Genomic DNA, 17,157 nt, shown 5'->3' on the forward strand with positions numbered 1-17,157 from the left:
TTGTTAAAGCTGTGAAGCAATTATAGTTTGTTAAATAGTTTATATGAGCCCACAGCCATATCAAGCCAGGTACTTACAGAAGTATGTTTTGAAGTGGGACTCTAGACATCACAGATACACCTTCTGCATAATCTAGGCAGTCTTGTTTTTTCCTTTTCTCTTTCCTTGTCTTCTTGCACAGATATTCATTGAATGCCCTCAGTATTTTAAGCTCTAGGATCATAGCATCAAACAAAACACGCCAAGTTCTTGTTCTCCTCGAACTGATATTCATTGGGATGGAGAGGGAGACAGACAATAAGCAAATGAACATTAAAGAGAGAAGAAAGCAACAGGGAGATGTAGCATAGCAGGTGTTTCATAATGTTAGGAAGAAAAGTAATGCATGTGAGTAGGAGTAAGGCTTTCAGCACTTTAAATTAGGGTAGTCAACAAAGATGTCTTTAATAACGTAATATTTTGAACAAAGACCTGAGTAAAAATAAGAATCCTGTCTTTAGAATATATGAGGGCAGAGAGTTACACAGTGAGGAAAAATCTGAGGCGGTGCTGAGAGTGCTTGACCTGTTTGAGAACCAGGAAGGGGTTTGGTATGTCTGGCTAACAGTAAGTTAGGGAAGGGAAGGGTAGGAAGAAGAAAAGTCATGTGGGGTAGCAGGGACCAGATGGTAAATGACTTCTGGTCACTGGAAGGAGTTTGCATTTTATTGTGTGTGATTTGAAAAGATATAGGAGGGTTTAGATATGTCTGAAGTGACATATCGGGTACACACTGGTGTGTGGAGACTCAGAGAACTCAAGGGTAACTCCACGGTTTGGGGCTTGAGTACCTCGTAAATGACAATGCCATTTAATGAGATGGGGTACAACTTGCGAAAATTTCTTTTGTTTTATATGAATCTCATCTCTCCCCTCACACCTAGTTTTTGCTCGAAAGTGGAATAGACCAATTGGTAGTTTGATTTAAATTATTTTATGCTTGAAAGAAAGAATAACAGTAGTGATGACAATAAGTAATATTTGATAGCCCTTACACTTTGCAAAATGTTTTAATATCCAGTGATGCATCTGCACTATATGGTCACACGGAGGATTTCTGCACCTACTCCTAAAATAATGTTTGAGACATAAGGTGATTTGTAACATACTTTAAAATACGTAAAGAACAGTTCACATCTACTGAAAAAGAGTGAACTAAAGAGAGATTAAGTCTTGAAATATGTCACATAGGGGTTAAGAGAAAATTGAAAATGGACTGTAATGAATGGTCTTATTTACCCAACTGTGAATTAATATATATGCTATAATTTGTCTCTCAGATCCAAGGTTCATTAGTGCCCACCTCATCCCAGAAAGTGACAACCCTGAAGATGACAAAGTGTATTTTTTCTTCCGTGAAAATGCGATAGATGGAGAACACACTGGAAAAGCCACTCATGCTAGAATAGGTCAGATATGCAAGGTGAGGTAAAGAAAAAAATGAGGAGGGTATCATTGTCCAATTGCAGTTTTTTCCTTTTCCACCTTTGTACAAATATAATGAAAAATATGGCTAAAAAGCTTGACTGATCACTATAAATATTTAAATACCAAAAAAAGATTGAAAACGTATTATAGTTGCTTATGAATAACTTCATAGTCAAACATAGAGGTATAGGTTGTGAGGTGTTATTTCACAATTACATTAAATAATATTAGTTTGAAATTCTGGAGAAATAATTTTTTTTCATATTACCTGGGAAAATATAATTTTTGTATTCTCAGACCTAGCATAGGTTCCTACAATGTGTAAGTTTTCAATGAATATTTTTTGTTGGAAATAACTCAAGTATGAATATAAAAGAGACAAGTGTTAAAGCTTGTTCTTATGACTTGATTATAGCATCCTATATACACATATGTGCACACACATAATTTTGAAGCTCTGAACTTTAATATACTGTGTGGCACAAATTCAGATGTGATATGTATTATAATGTTAGATATATAGAATAAAAAATTGGTCAGTAAATACTTATGGACTAATTAGTATCAGTGTGAAAATATAACAATACTATTCTTACCCTCTATACTGTATAGTACAGTATATATGAAATATGAATGAAGCTAACTGTTATTATATATTAAAGCACCTTTCATCTCAAGAAAAATCACAAGGCCAAATCCAGTTACTGTCTTAAAATGAAATTATTTCTTTTAAAAAAAAAATCATGAAATTTTAAAAATCCCTATCTTGGGGGCGGGGATATCCTCTTTCCTATCTCAATCATCTAATTATTTATCTTTAGTATATTAAATTACTGGAAAATTAAAATTTTTAATGCTCTGGAAACATGCAAATGATATATGCAATATATGAGAATCTTTTCTCCACAAAATATAAGGCATATTTAAAAGCAGTACTTACAAAGGTTAAAAAAATCTTTATACTCAATAAAATCTTATAAACAAAATATAAATCAGTGTTATATTTTTGAAGAAAAAGTTATTTTCCTTTAAACATATGCACATAAATATTATTTTATAAGACTATAAGTTACTGGAGAATCCATACCATCATAATAGAGTTTATTGCTACATCAGGTTACAGTTAAGTTTCATTTTCAGTGAGAAGATACTTTTTCAAAATTTTTGCTCTAGAATGAGTTTTCTTTATTAAGATTTAAGCAAATGTTTTTTCAACATGCTGTTTGTAAAGTCAGCATTGCGTCAACTGAGCTTATAAAAATATTTGATGCTAGCATGCTTTTGTTTGTGGTGTATTTTCAGTATGAGTTATAAGGCATGCAGTTATTCTTTCATTCAGTAAATACTCATTAAGTGCCTACTATGTGCCAATGTGCTTAATTTTGTGAACCAGCCTACTTAGGTAAGTAAAATCTTAGGGAAAACTTACATAAGAAAGAGAGACTAAAAGCAAACCAAAACAAACACAAGAGTAATATCGTTCGTTGCCAAGTGGTAAGAGAATGGAAAAAGTACAGTGACTTTTTAATGCTAAGGCATATTTATTGTAAGTCATTCCTTGAACAAGGTTGGAGTGAATAGATTTCACCAAAAATATAATAAGAAAGCATAGTTACTTGTATCTAGTCATTTAAAATTCATTTCTCAATTTGAAAAATGAGGAATTGTGATTTGTATGTCTCAAGATATGAGAAGATAAGATATTTGAAATTATCATTTGCATGCACAATTTCTAAAACCATTATTCTCTCCTTTCAGAATGACTTCGGGGGCCACAGAAGTCTGGTGAATAAATGGACAACATTCCTCAAAGCTCGTCTCATTTGTTCAGTGCCAGGTCCAAATGGCATTGACACTCATTTTGATGAATTGCGTAAGTAGCTGATGATGTCATATAGAGAATATTCAAACCTTGCCATTACCTTCAAAAATGCAACTTTCTCCAATTTTGTTTTAAAACAGAGGATGTATTCCTAATGAATTCTAAAGATCCTAAAAATCCAATTGTATATGGAGTGTTTACAACTTCCAGGTAAATAACACTTTGCTCTCTTATTATCATAGAAAATTCATGTCCTTTAGATGCTTTCCAAGTGTCCATAATTTGTGAAAATATTTTTGAAAGAACAACGTCGGCTAAACCTTTGAGCTCTTGTGCATTCTTGGGTGCCTGAAATAAGTCATGACCTAAATCATTTTTTACATAAATTTTAACAAAGAATTCACTACTATAAATTTAATGACGAAAAATATATGCCATGCCCTATGTATAGCTTTGACTTTAAAAATTTGAGTGAAATGTAAAATATTATAAACATAGAACTCTGAGTTTTGTTAAAAGTTTGTAGTGATATAAACTAAGGGTGAAAAATCTTTTTCCCTCCCCTCTCCTTTCTCTTCTTTGTCCCTACCCCCTCTTTCTCTCTCTCTCTCCTCCTTCTTCCCCCTCTCCCTGCCACCTCCTTTCATCATTCCCCATGTGCCTCAAGGCTCTTGCTGTCAATCAAGCAGTAATTATTTCCTGACTATTATATTCAGCATAAAGTTTACATTACCTGGAATTGCTGAAAGAAACATATATTTAAATGCATATAAAGAGGGATATGCATTTGGATATGTATAAATGTTTAATAAAAGAAAAATAATTTAAAATCAAAAGTCAGGAAGAGTGCTACAAGGGACTGTGATAGCATAAAGAAAGATTAACTACAATGTCCAAACACTGATTTTTTTCTGTAAATATTAAAGCCATTACAAATTGATTGGACATTTTTACTTAATTTTTAAAATAACGTAAAAATTAGGAAAACTATATTAGTAAAACCAGATGCAATTTCCCATACCTAAATATTTCTCCCCTTTAGTATAAAAACAGAATGACCGCTAAAGAATGTGGGAGGCTTGGGCTTCCCTGGTGGCGCAGTGGTTGAGAGTCTGCCTGCCGATGCAGGGGACACAGGTTCGTGCCCCGGTCCGGGAAGATCCCACATGCCGTGGAGCGGCTGGGCCCATGAGCCATGGCTGCTGAGCCTGCATGTCCGGAGCCTGTGCTCCACAACGGGAGAGGCCACGACAGTGAGAGGCCTGCGTACCGCAAAAAAAAAAAAAAAAAAAAGTGGGAGGCTCAAATTAAACAAATATTAATTGATTTCTTCTGCTTCCTCATTGCTTAGTACAGTAGTTTTCAGTCTTAAGCTTGCATCAGAGAGCCTGTTAAAATACAGAGGCTCGGCCCCGCCCTCAAGAGTCTCTGATTCAGTAGGAAGGGGTAGGGCCTAAGAACGCATTTTTAACAAATTCCCAGGTGATGCCCATACTGTTGGTCTAGGAACCACACTTTGAGAATCACTGGCTTAGTGGGTAAAATAATTTCACCTGTCTGCTTCAGCGAGCTTGATGTCATATATGAGTTAGTCTTAACAGCTGTAAATCCTAAAAAGATCTTTCCATGATGATGGATTCCATCAATAGATAAGCAAAGTGTATAACAATGAAAAAGGGACACATAAACATTACAAACTACTATGATGTATCAAATATGTATTAATTTGCTACTTATTCCATTATGAAAATATTGTTGTTAAATTCTATAAGTATTTACTGAAATTTACTGTGTGTCAAGTACCGTGCGATATGTAATTTATGTTACAGAAAAGAAGCCAAGCATGTTTCCTTCCCTCATGAAGCTTGCACTCTACCAGACATTGTCTAGATGCAGCAGTTTTCAATAATAAACTCTTATTACACAAGTTTTTCATTTGGTCTAATTTTTATGTAATTTTCTATGGGTAGAGATTGATTAAAAGGTATGCATTCCATATTTTTAATGTGCACAACTGTTTTATATCTTTATAAATAAATCCCTCAAGCTGTATTTATATAAGCAAAATAAAATGGGAAATTGTGGCAGCTCATGGTAAACTTAGAATTTGCTTCAATTACCTGATTTTTTTTGTCCAACAAAACGATGGGGATAATTGCTATAGTACTCCACTTTTGCTAGGGTGTAATAGCTACTAACTTAAAATGATTTTCTGTGTTGGAAAGAGATGATTTTAAATGCCTTCACACAAATCGAGCTCTGTTACTTGATCAAATACTTCTGTTGGTTTGGGAGTTAAAAATTATAACACATTGACTATTCATCTTCTGCACCAGTTTCAGTTTATAAAATGTGTTCTTAAACATTCTTTCTTGTTTAAACATTTCCTGGTTTCAGCAATGATGCTTAAGTCTTAACATAATACCAAAGTTTATATTTTTATTTTATCTGATATCAGAATTAATCATTACCTTTTAGATTTTGTATATATGTTTTCCCTATCAATGTTTACATATGATATGAATGTATATATTTATAGCATATATTGTCTATTTATGAAATGAATATGTATATGTTCTATGAGTGCTAAAGTTGTTTTCATCCATGCCTTCGAATTTTGAGCAATCATAATTTTGCTTTCTTGTGTATTATTAAAATATATATAAATATATGACTTAAAAAATCCCAAACACTACTTGAGAATTTATGTTCAAGTATTGATAATTGCTATCTGAAATTTAAAAACTCAGTATAAATAGCTCTGTCATTGTGTAAAGATGAAAGTCTGTTTTTGTTCTGTCTTTTTTAGTAACATCTTCAAGGGGTCAGCCGTGTGCATGTATAGCATGAGTGATGTGAGAAGGGTGTTCCTGGGTCCATATGCTCACAGGGATGGTCCCAACTACCAGTGGGTGCCTTATCAAGGAAGAGTCCCCTACCCACGACCAGGAACTGTAAGTGGCCTAGGTGTTTAAGATAGGAAATGAATGAATTTATGCTGAAGGTTAAAAAAAAAAAAGCAGCTACATACATATTAAATATAGATAATGTAAAAGAAAAATTCCAAGACTATAAATGAAAGAAAGGCAAGGATTTTTCTTTGATAACCATGAAATTCCACATTTAAAGACATGTTCTTCACAGGCATCAGTGCTTAAGTTCAACGCTTACCAGTAGTTAATACCAATAATTCATGAGAAATAGAAACTGAGCAGGTAGCCTTATTTATCTTCTTTTCGGAAAGAGATACAGTAAAAATGGCTTTCACGGAGAGTTGAAACAATTAGGATAGACTTGCTCTCTCTGATTGTGACAAAGGCTCAAGAATTGCACATTAAATAGGAGGAAACAAATTTAAATCAATATTATCTTCCTGTGGAAGTGGGACACATCTCTCAAATAGGTAAAGAAGATATGCAAGGAAGAAACAAACAAAAACCTCATGGAAAGGGCCTAGGTGTTTTAATAGATGCTGTTTACTATCGCTGACCTCTCTCCTTCCAGCCTGTTGTACACATTCAGGCTTATAAAAAGGTGGATAGATCTCAAAATAAAATCAGCTTTAAGTCTGCAATTTAAAGTAAGGAGAAAAAAAGAAAAGAGTGATACAGTAGAAAGTGAGTGAATATGACGGCAGATGTTCTAGAATATGTGGATGGAACCATCCAGTGCAACATTTCCTAACCCTAAGAATTTTTTTTTTTAACATCTTTTTTGGAGTATAATTGCTTTACAATGGTGTGTTAGCATACGGCATTTGTTTTTCTCTTTCTGACTTACTTTACTCTGTGTGACAGACTCTACGTCTATCCACCTCACTACAAATAACTCAATTTCATTTCTTTTTATGGCTGAGTAATATTCCGTAAATATGTGCCACATCTTCTTTATCCATTCATCTGTCGATGGACACTTAGGTTGTTTCCATGTCCTGGCTATTGTAAATAGAGCTGCAATGAACATTGTGGTACATGACTCTTTTTGAATTATGGTTTTCTCAGGGTATATGCCCAGTACTGGGATTGCTGGGCCCTATGGTAGTTCTATTTGTAGTTTTTTAAGGAACCTCCATACTGTTCTCCACAGTGGCTGTATCAATTTACATTCCCACCAACAGTGCAAGAGGGTTCCCTTTTCTCCACACACTCTCCAGCATTTATTGTTTGTAGATTTTTTGATGATGGCCATTCTGACTGGTGTGAGGTGATACCTCATTGCAGTTTTTATTTGCATTTCTCTAATGATTAGTGATGTTGAGCATCCTTTCATGTGTTTGTTGGCAATCTGTATATCTTCGTTGGAGAAATGTCTATTTAGGTCTTCTGCCCATTTTTGGATTGCGTTTTTTTTTTTTTTTTTTTGATATTGAGCTGCATGAGCTGCTTGTAAATTTTGGAGATTAATCCTTTGTCCGTTGCTTCATTTGCAAATATTTTCTCCCATTCTGAGGGTTGTCTTTTTGTGTTGTTTATGGTTTCCTTTGCTATACAAAAGCTTTTCATTAGGTTCCATTTGTTTATTTTTGTTTTTATTTCCATTTCTCTAGAAGGTGATAACCCTAAGAATCTTTAAGGAAATAATTTCATATGATGAAAAAACTTGTTCTTTAAGTTTAACCATTATTTTAATTTCATGTCAGTTTTATTGTTAAATTCAAGTAAATGATGTTTTTAGATGAGTTTATTAGGCATAGGATGTTTTTAATCTTTATTTTCTGTAAAATTTTTTGCTAAACTTATTTATGAGCATTTCATAAAGATTACTTCTAGCTGATGGAGCTTGTAGGTAAAAAACCTGAATAGGCTTTCAGAAGAAAAAATGAACAAGATAGACTATCCATTGATTATAAGAAGCCCGTTTTAACAGATTTATGCATACATACATATTTATATGTGTGTGTGTGTGTGTGTGTCTATGTATATAAAATAGTATATACAGTAGCCCAATAATTGTTCCCATTTCACAGATGAAGACTCTGAGGCAAAGAGAGGAGCCAAGATTCATTCCAGGCAGTTTGATTCTAGAGCCTGAATTCTCACCCATTGTTCATAGAGAGTTGTTATGACATGGTCCATTAAGTCAGCAGTATGAACCAAGTGCTGGAGGCAGAAGACAGAAAGCACTGCCTAAGCTAGGAATTAGGGAGGGGCTGCCAAGAGGAGGCAACACCTTGCTCCGTGAATAAAATTCCCTTAGATCAATCCATTAATCCCAAAAGGGGGCAGCTGAGAATATGTCGTTCCATCAACACTACTGGAGAAAAACATATTGAGGCCTTCAAGCAGTGTGTCAATAGAAGGGCATTTTCTTTATTTTTAAAGAAAAACCTACAGCTTAAGTAATACTAAATACAAAAATAAAAGTAAGGCAAGAAAGTGAGACAAATTGTAAGATAAAAATCTAAAATAAGTCTCTTTTGCAATCATTTCTAAGTTTTTGCAAGTAGTTTTTAAATGGTGGTAGAAAAGCAAAAAAAATTAATGTTACAAAATATGTTTTATCGTTTCTTCTACGAGTTTATACAGCTATTTGATATTTCTATAACATTAAATAAATAATTTTTTTAATTTACTTAAATAAAAAGTAATTCCCTAAATCCCTTAACTGTTATATTAGTGTATTATTGTGTGTGTATCTGTATACTACATACATATATATTCATAAAGAGATACTCTTCCCGTTTCAAAATAGCTTTATTTCATTTCTCATGAATTATTAATGATCTGTGTTAAGGTAATGGCAGAGACAATTGATTTCTCCTTCTAAGCCTCTTGTTAGATCAAGAACCACTCAACTACATTTCAGCTCTCAAACTCTTACATTAAATGGCAGAAATTAGTTAAGTGTAAGACAAAAAGCAAGAGACTGGAGTTACTGTACTCTGAATGCTTGCACCACATAATTAAATGCAGTGAAAAGAGACAGTAAAATCTGAATTTTCTTGTTTTTGTCTTACTGCCTTAAGTGGAGCATTTAAATCCAGAGGTGATATTATGACAGTGTACAGCACAGCATCCTGTCTGGCTCTCCCTATAGCCATCATCTGTTCTGCTTGGTCCATTCTGATTGGTCAGTTTCTGTGCCATGCAAGTTGTTAACACCTTGAATAACACATCTCCTTATCCCTAGAATTACTGTAATTATTAAAGAAATAATACTTTTGGTCCTTTTTATGGTACTTTTTCAGGGTTATGTTAAAAATAAGGCAATAAAGAATAGTTTATATTGTCTTTTACTTTGAAGAGAGCATTTATATTTTAGCATAATACCATAGGGAGAAATGAAATGCATTCAAGAAAATTTTTGATTTTCTCTAATCTAATGATTAATAGCATTTAGTTATAACATATTCCACTCATTATTTCAAATACTTCATTTAAACATAAAGTATATGGTGTTGTCACTAATAGAGGCATCAGACTTCTCTTGTACACTGAATTCATTAGATGCATTTGCAATTTTTGGTAAGAAATGATGACATCCCATCGAGACTTAAAATATGTTTAGAAAATGTACATTATATATTACATCTACTAATTTAAGTAAAATTATTTTGTTTTTTAGTTTAACAGTTACTTTAAAAATTACAGATTTAGATTCCTAGCTCATTGAGGCCATATATTATATAAATTATAATCCTATTCATTATATTTTAATCAAAAAATAATATTTTCTTTATCTTAATAGTGTCCCAGTAAAACATTTGGTGGATTTGAGTCTACAAAAGACCTTCCTGATGATGTTATAACATTTGCCAGAAGTCATCCAGCCATGTACAATCCAGTGTTTCCTATTAATAACCGGCCGATAATGATCAAAACAGACGTAAATTACCAGTTTACACAAATTGTAGTAGATCGAGTGGATGCAGAAGATGGCCAGTATGATGTCTTGTTTATTGGAACAGGTAAATGTTTTAACTTCAGCTCTAAATGTTCTTCCAGAACATTGCATCTAACTAATTAAGTATACTAAGAACTGAAGGAAGACTTTATAGTCACTCTCAAGATATAGTTAACCTCTAATAAATGACTAAAAAACCTGAACATTCTCCCATTCCAATGTGTTATTTTTTTAGGCAAGTTGACATATATTTATTAATTTAAATTAAATTTCCTTTTCAATCAAAAGTTGATAAATGTAATCAGGTAAAGCTGTTGATTAGGTGAACAATCAATGTCTATAATTGAATCATAACTCTTTTCTGAACAGTGGCTTTTCAGGACAAAAATGTATTGCTCAGATCCCAAGACATTCAATAAAAGTTCTAGAATATATTGATGCAAAATTATCCGAACTTTAAAATTATCATAGAGTGCAAATCTTCCAGAAAATAAATTTTGGCAACAAAATTTGTTTAGTGTTTTTACCATACAATGAGAAGGAAAACAAAGCAAAATAAAACTTCATCAGAAGACCAACAGAGTGGACCTAAGGAATCGTCAGATACATTTTAGATCCATTTCTATAGACATTTAGTGACGTATTTTTTACCAATTCCATGATTAGAAACAAACATTTTATAGGTATATTTTCAGGATGAATTCCATTGCTTTTATGACATATTATTTTATTTTTACCCACTCTCTTTAATAATACTTTTTTAAAAGCACCAGTTACAAATCTGAAACTTGCTACTTAGGGTCAGATTCCAAGGTAATAAATTCCTAGTCTCCATTAACATTGTTAACTGAAATAAATCAATAGGAAACAGAGTGAGTGCTCCACTGAAACCTGTATAATAACATTTATTTTCCCTTGGTGAGAACAGAGAAAGAAATTGCATTAAGTACAGGGGAATGCCAACTGCACAGTAAGTGCTTTAAAGACTTAAAGTTTTATAACAAAATTGTGAAATACGTTATCAAGTGTAAGTGTCAGGTTCTGAGCAATACATTACAGTCTGCTTTTATGAGTGAGAAAGTTTCTCTATCAAATAAAGGAATCCCAGGGAGACCTGGAGTTCAATAAAAGTCAATGAATTGCAAGTATCAACTTCTGGTTATAAATACCTTGAGAAATTATAAGATGATAGGATTTCTCTTCAATAAATATTAGTTTATCACTAATGTCAAATTATAATTAGATCTCTCTACAGAGTAGTTAAACTTGTTCAGTAATGTCACACTTACCTTTTTCTTCACCTCTGGCCTAAACATGTTGAGAAGTCCCCCACTCATTGTCAATGCAACAAAAGCTTGCTTCCAGCTATTTGACCAAAGAAACCTAATCATGAATTTTCAGTTCTTCTTGGACGCAAGCCGTCTTTAAAGGAACCAATTTCATGAGCACGTTGAATGTCTGATGATGTGGATGGCTATCGGTCAGCACAGAACAGGGTCATCTGTCAACAAAGTAAATTGATTACAGTAATTTTATCTTTTAAGTAAGTTACACATTGATCCTAGTTGAGTAATCTGATTCAATTTGTGTGAAATTGTTTGAAATACTACTCAGTAAAACTTGATCTGGAACACAGATAAAGTTATTTTGGGGTATTGGAGAATGATCAGAGGCACTGAGTATATTAACCTAATTTACCTTTAATCTTTGGTGTTATGAGTAATCTAAGGTCCTGTAAACAGAAGGATCTGCTTAAAAGAGGGATTTTTTTTTTTTTTTTTGACTTTACAAGGGATACACTAGCAACCTTTCTTGGTCTCATATAGCACATCATATTGATCCCTTGAAAATGGTTATCTGTCATATGAATACATTGAATTATTTTTCTGGTGTAACTTTACTGGTAAGATTTTCTTCTCGAATAATTAGACTGTTTAATTTGATTAAAATGAGCCAATTGAAGCTAAAAATATTTGATCAACTGATCAGAAATGGTATGTTGAAGAGTCAAATTTTTGAATTTAATAAATCTCTGTTCTTTATTCTATCAAGAATAGGAACCCATCTGTAAATACTGGAAAATAGTAGCTTCTTAACCCCACTTAGAGTAAAAGTGCCAGATCTTATCATTAAAACAATTTACCTCTTTTAACAATGAATCAACAGTGCTTTAAATCTCTATAAAATGTATTTATTTTAACAGTTTTCATTATTTATGGTTCTGAATTTAAAAATTTTTTAGTACTCTGAAGTTGATTGAACAGCATGTTAATTAAACCAATTTGCTAACCAAAATTGATTAGCCAGTTGTTGAAAAACCACTGTAATAAGTAATCCAAGGTATTTACTTTGAGAAATCAGATTATTGTCATTTATCAGGTAATGGTCATTGAGCTGTTGTTAGGGGCCTCTAACTACTAAAGTCTTCCTCGTGGGAAGAAGGTGAGCAGCCAGGCTCTGAGGCTCTAACTACTTTTGTTGCTTGACAACATTCCTTCCATTTTGCTTATATTTTAAGTATTCATAGTAATTCCTGGTTGCATAACAAAAATGGGAAAAACTTGTAATGTCAAGCTGGTAATTTTTTTCTTTTTTTAGTATATTTTGTTATAGAATGAAAGATTCTTTACATTCTATAGTGCTTTACAATTTTCAAAAGTTTCACACAGATGATTTCATATAACCCCATAATAACCCTTTTTTCCCCACCCCTATATTGCCCCTCCCCCTTCTGCCTCCCCACTGGTAACCGCTCATTTTGTTCTCTGTATCTGTGAGTCAGCTTCTTTTTTTGTTACAGTCACTAATTTGTTGACTTTTTAGATTCCATGTATAACAGATATCGTACAGTGTTTGTATTTCTGTCTGACTTATTAGTGTAATGCCCACCAAATCCACCCAAGTTGCTATAAATGGCAACATTTCCTTTTTTTTATGGCTGAGTAGTAGTCCATTGTATATACATATACCACATCTCCTTTATCCATTCATCTGTTGATAGCAATTGTAAATAGTGCTGCTAGGAACATTGGAATGCATGTATCTTTTTGAATTAGTGTTTTGGGTTTGGTTTGTTTTGTTTTGTTTTGGCTACATACCCTGGAGTGAAATTCCTGGGTCATATACTATTTTTAGTTTTTTTTTGAGAAACCTCAACCCTGTCAAACTGGTATTATTTTTAGTTTAGTTTTGTTTTTGAGACACCTGATAGTTGAGATTAAAAATACAAATAATCCAACCTAGTGATTATTATATATATATATATTTTTTTTAATTACACAGGTTTAGGATAAAATCATCTCCAAAGCTTCAGATATTTCTAAAAATTCAACTATTTTTATTCCATAGCTATGTTTATACTTTATCTAGTTTCATGAAATGAATTTGTATATATTACTAATGCTGTAACAATAAAATAAATTTTAAAATGCTGACGTCAAAATGTTCTTTCTGGTCAAATACTGATTTCATGCATTAACACTAAACTCTGTTCAGATCTATTTAAATTGTGTTCTTCTCCACTTTCTTTCAAAGATGTTGGAACCGTTCTTAAAGTAGTTTCAATTCCTAAGGAGACTTGGCATGATTTAGAAGAAGTTCTGCTGGAAGAAATGACAGTTTTTCGGGTGAGTGCTGCTTAATTTCAAGTGTCAACAAGTTCCCTTGTATGTCTTTCCCCCAGGACAGCTGCACAGTGAACTTGGTATGGACAAGCAGTCTAGCATACCCTTCTAATTAGCTTGTCAATTAGAAAGCCAGACACTAGTCAAAATAAACCTTGAAACTTTCAATGCTAGTTAAATCAAAAAATGTAAAGAAATATATCCTTGGCTCATATTTTGTTTTCTCAATGATAAATTATATGATTTACATTTTATATTATTTATGTAAGTTACCTCAATGAACAAACCCTGTGTGCCTCCTACCCTCCAAATCCCCTCTTTCACACTTAATGGTATAACTGGGATGATAGGTAACTTCCATGAATGTATTAAAGGAAATACATTCAGAATGATAACGGAATGAAGACATTGCAATAATTTTTTAGCTTATTTGTGAATTGTTTTATCATATTTTCCTAAAGAAATCATTTGTTAGCAAAAAAAAGTTTGAGGTTTTTATACCACTTGTGGAAAATCTGTTATGAATTCCTAGTCTGCACAATTATGAAGAGTACAGATAGTTGTCCTTTTGTCCTGAATCACTGATGGCCCAAGTAGGTTTGTATAGGATTGGGGGTAGAGGCAGCAGTATATGGATTGAAGTGAGGGAGGAAAACTGAAGTAATGTAACATACACCACATTCCTTTTAGAAAGCCAGCTAGGAGGAAGAGTTTGAATTGAAGCACACCTTGATATAAATCATTTATGAAATATAACAGAGAAATAGATGCCTATCAAAGGTGTTATTTCAGTTTTTGATTAAAAAAAGGCAAAAATCTGAGACATTTATAACTGCAAAATAATCTGGAATTAGAAGAATTTCATGGACAGAAAATGAGAAAATATAGGATCTAGTCTCACAACTTAACATTATCTCATTTAGTCTCCAGAAATCTCACTTTATCTATAAAATGAAGTGGATGAATTAAAGTTTTCAGTTGATTAAATATTTTGATTGTAAGGAAAATCTTCCCAAGACTTCTTTTAGCCCCATACTTCTAGACCAGTTTATTAACACAATAGAGCTCTAGCTCACTATTCAGTAATACTTTGAAGAGAAAATAAAGTAAAATATGGCAAGCTTTTAATATATATATATAGATTCAAGTAAAGTTATGATTAGCTTTGAAACAGATAACTGGTACATCATGACACAGACATCTTGTAATAACTAAACAATGTTCTAATGGGAAGGGCTTAGGTTCTTCAGTCATAGCTAGCTACATGGCAGTTCTGTTTGGAACCCATACAGTCCCTCTGAGCTTCCCTAGCAGGAAAAATAATACCTACCTCACAAGGAAGCTAGAAGAATTAGAGACACTATATGTAGAACATCCAGGACAGTGCCAGCTCCTGTGCTTAGAATCTTATTGTCAATATAATTTTACTTGTTTTAGTTTGTCTACACTGAATATAAGCCACATTCTCAGTAGCCTTCTCTACTAATCCTTGGTTTAAGTCTTAGAATAACACAGTCATCATAATTCTAGTACGATTTTTAAAATCAGGCACTTGGACCTTACTTTGTCTGGTATAGAATGATGACTAATCCCTATCTTTCACCAAGTCCCATTTCATTATTTACGCATTGATACTTTATCCTACAAATTCAAAAATACAATTATGCAAATAGACTGTGTCAGTAATACAGAGCCCATCTAGATTTAGCAAACAAATTATGGGCACTGAGGGGCAGATACATATACTGCTGTCTTGTGTCCATTGTTGTGTCTTCAGAGCCTAAAGTGTGTTTTCAACCTACATTTATTAAATGAACAAAGGAATCAGTATTTACGCAAAAATGAAAAATGAGAAGTTAAAGAGTTTAAGGTCTTCTTAGGGAGACCCCACTTAAAGTGAGGTGCCAGAGTATGAGGAAGATAAACCGAGAACAGCAAAAAGTTATCCTGCTGATTATATCCCATATTATTCTAGTAGAAAAAAATTTTTACCAATTCTGTATTTTTGGAAATCTATATTACCACCACTGTAGCAAATGAAGTTGCAGGAGTACTAAAATATTGTTAACTTTAGAATTTCTTAACTATTTCCAGAATCTTTTACTTTTGAATTTGTCATGGTTCCTTTGCGTATTCCCCTTCAGTTATAGTATATGATTATAACAAGTTCCATTTACTAATTCAATTGTAAACAAACATGTCTACCATGGTCCTGGCACAATGCTAATCATCATCTCTGGTGATTCAGAGATGAACACTATAAACATGGTCCCTGACCTTGTGTAGCTTAGAGACTCTTCCATGTTATCCTTCATAGTTGCAAGTACTTAATTTATTATCTTTTAGTACAATTAAGTTTTATCTTGTAGAATTGTATCATTATGTCATGCCATTAAAAAAATAAGGTTCTTTTTATCTATTATTTTCCAGGATTTTACGAATCAGAATATGTATAATTTTGCAGTACTACTGTGTTCTAGCTAATTTTCAATCCCTACATCTCTGGGATTTTAAGTTTACATTTCACATCTTATCTTTGTTTTTTAATAGTAAATCAAATTTTAGTTTAAAAATATTACTTTAAGCTGATCTATTAAATGACTTTTAACAAAATCTTGAGAGGTTGGAAGCCAGCCATCTTGCCAACCCAAATATTTAATGTCTATTAGATTTTGTTAGTGTTTTGCAATTTCCAGAGAAATACACAGCCGAATTACACTTATGATAACTATTGAATGACTTTTTTTGTGGTTTTTTAAGATGTCATGAGAGAGGTTCTTTATTCAGTTTTTAACAATTAGGTATGGATACGTAATATTGTGCTTTCATGGAAATGATTGTTTACGAGTTTATAATTTTGTTAAAGGATTGTTTGCAACGTGGGACACATCTTCCAGAGATAAATGTTCCATTTTTCTCCCATATTCTGTTTTATGCATTGTTGTCATTATTATTTCTTTGGCACCCAAGTAGACAAAACGTATTTGGGCAGAGTTTAGAGAAATATTTTCTTTCAACATTCTGTTCTATCAGGCAAAGTTCATACATATATTGTGGTCTAGCAATTGGAATATTTCACTGTCAAACTTTGTTTAATTTTGCAGAAGGAGGGCAAAAAACACATTAAAGCAATTTCTATATACACTGAAACAAGCGGAGAAATGTTACAGTTTCTGTATTTTTATTTGAGCCTTGCAAGTCATTCCATTTAACATAAAATAAAATTTAAAAGGGTTAATTTGAGCACTGTGGTAGTTTGACAAGGTAAATAGACAAGGAACAGATTTAGGGTCTTGGTGGTATCTGATACTCTTGGATTTTAAAAAGAAAGACATTTAATGTCAACCAACCAGTTAATTTTACCATAGTATCATCTCCAGGAGACCATGTTTATTATGTGTC

The 17,157-nt window shown here is 32.8% G+C and overlaps 1 protein-coding gene across 2 annotated transcripts in view; it reads left to right on the forward strand.

Moving 5' to 3' along the window:
- The window catches only part of SEMA3A (semaphorin 3A), a 647,654-nt gene that overhangs the window by 593,951 nt on the left and 36,546 nt on the right, over positions 1–17,157 (forward strand). For both annotated transcript variants that reach the window (XM_060304734.1, XM_030856995.2), the window contains 6 exons: positions 1,320–1,462; positions 3,226–3,340; positions 3,430–3,499; positions 6,099–6,243; positions 9,977–10,196; positions 13,667–13,758. In XM_060304734.1, the coding sequence (XP_060160717.1) occupies positions 1,320–1,462; positions 3,226–3,340; positions 3,430–3,499; positions 6,099–6,243; positions 9,977–10,196; positions 13,667–13,758 (785 nt within the window). The remainder of the gene's footprint in view (positions 1–1,319; positions 1,463–3,225; positions 3,341–3,429; positions 3,500–6,098; positions 6,244–9,976; positions 10,197–13,666; positions 13,759–17,157) is intronic.

This window comes from Globicephala melas, chromosome 9 (genome assembly GCF_963455315.2).
Source record: "Globicephala melas chromosome 9, mGloMel1.2, whole genome shotgun sequence".
NCBI classification, from domain to species: Eukaryota; Metazoa; Chordata; class Mammalia; order Artiodactyla; family Delphinidae; genus Globicephala; species Globicephala melas.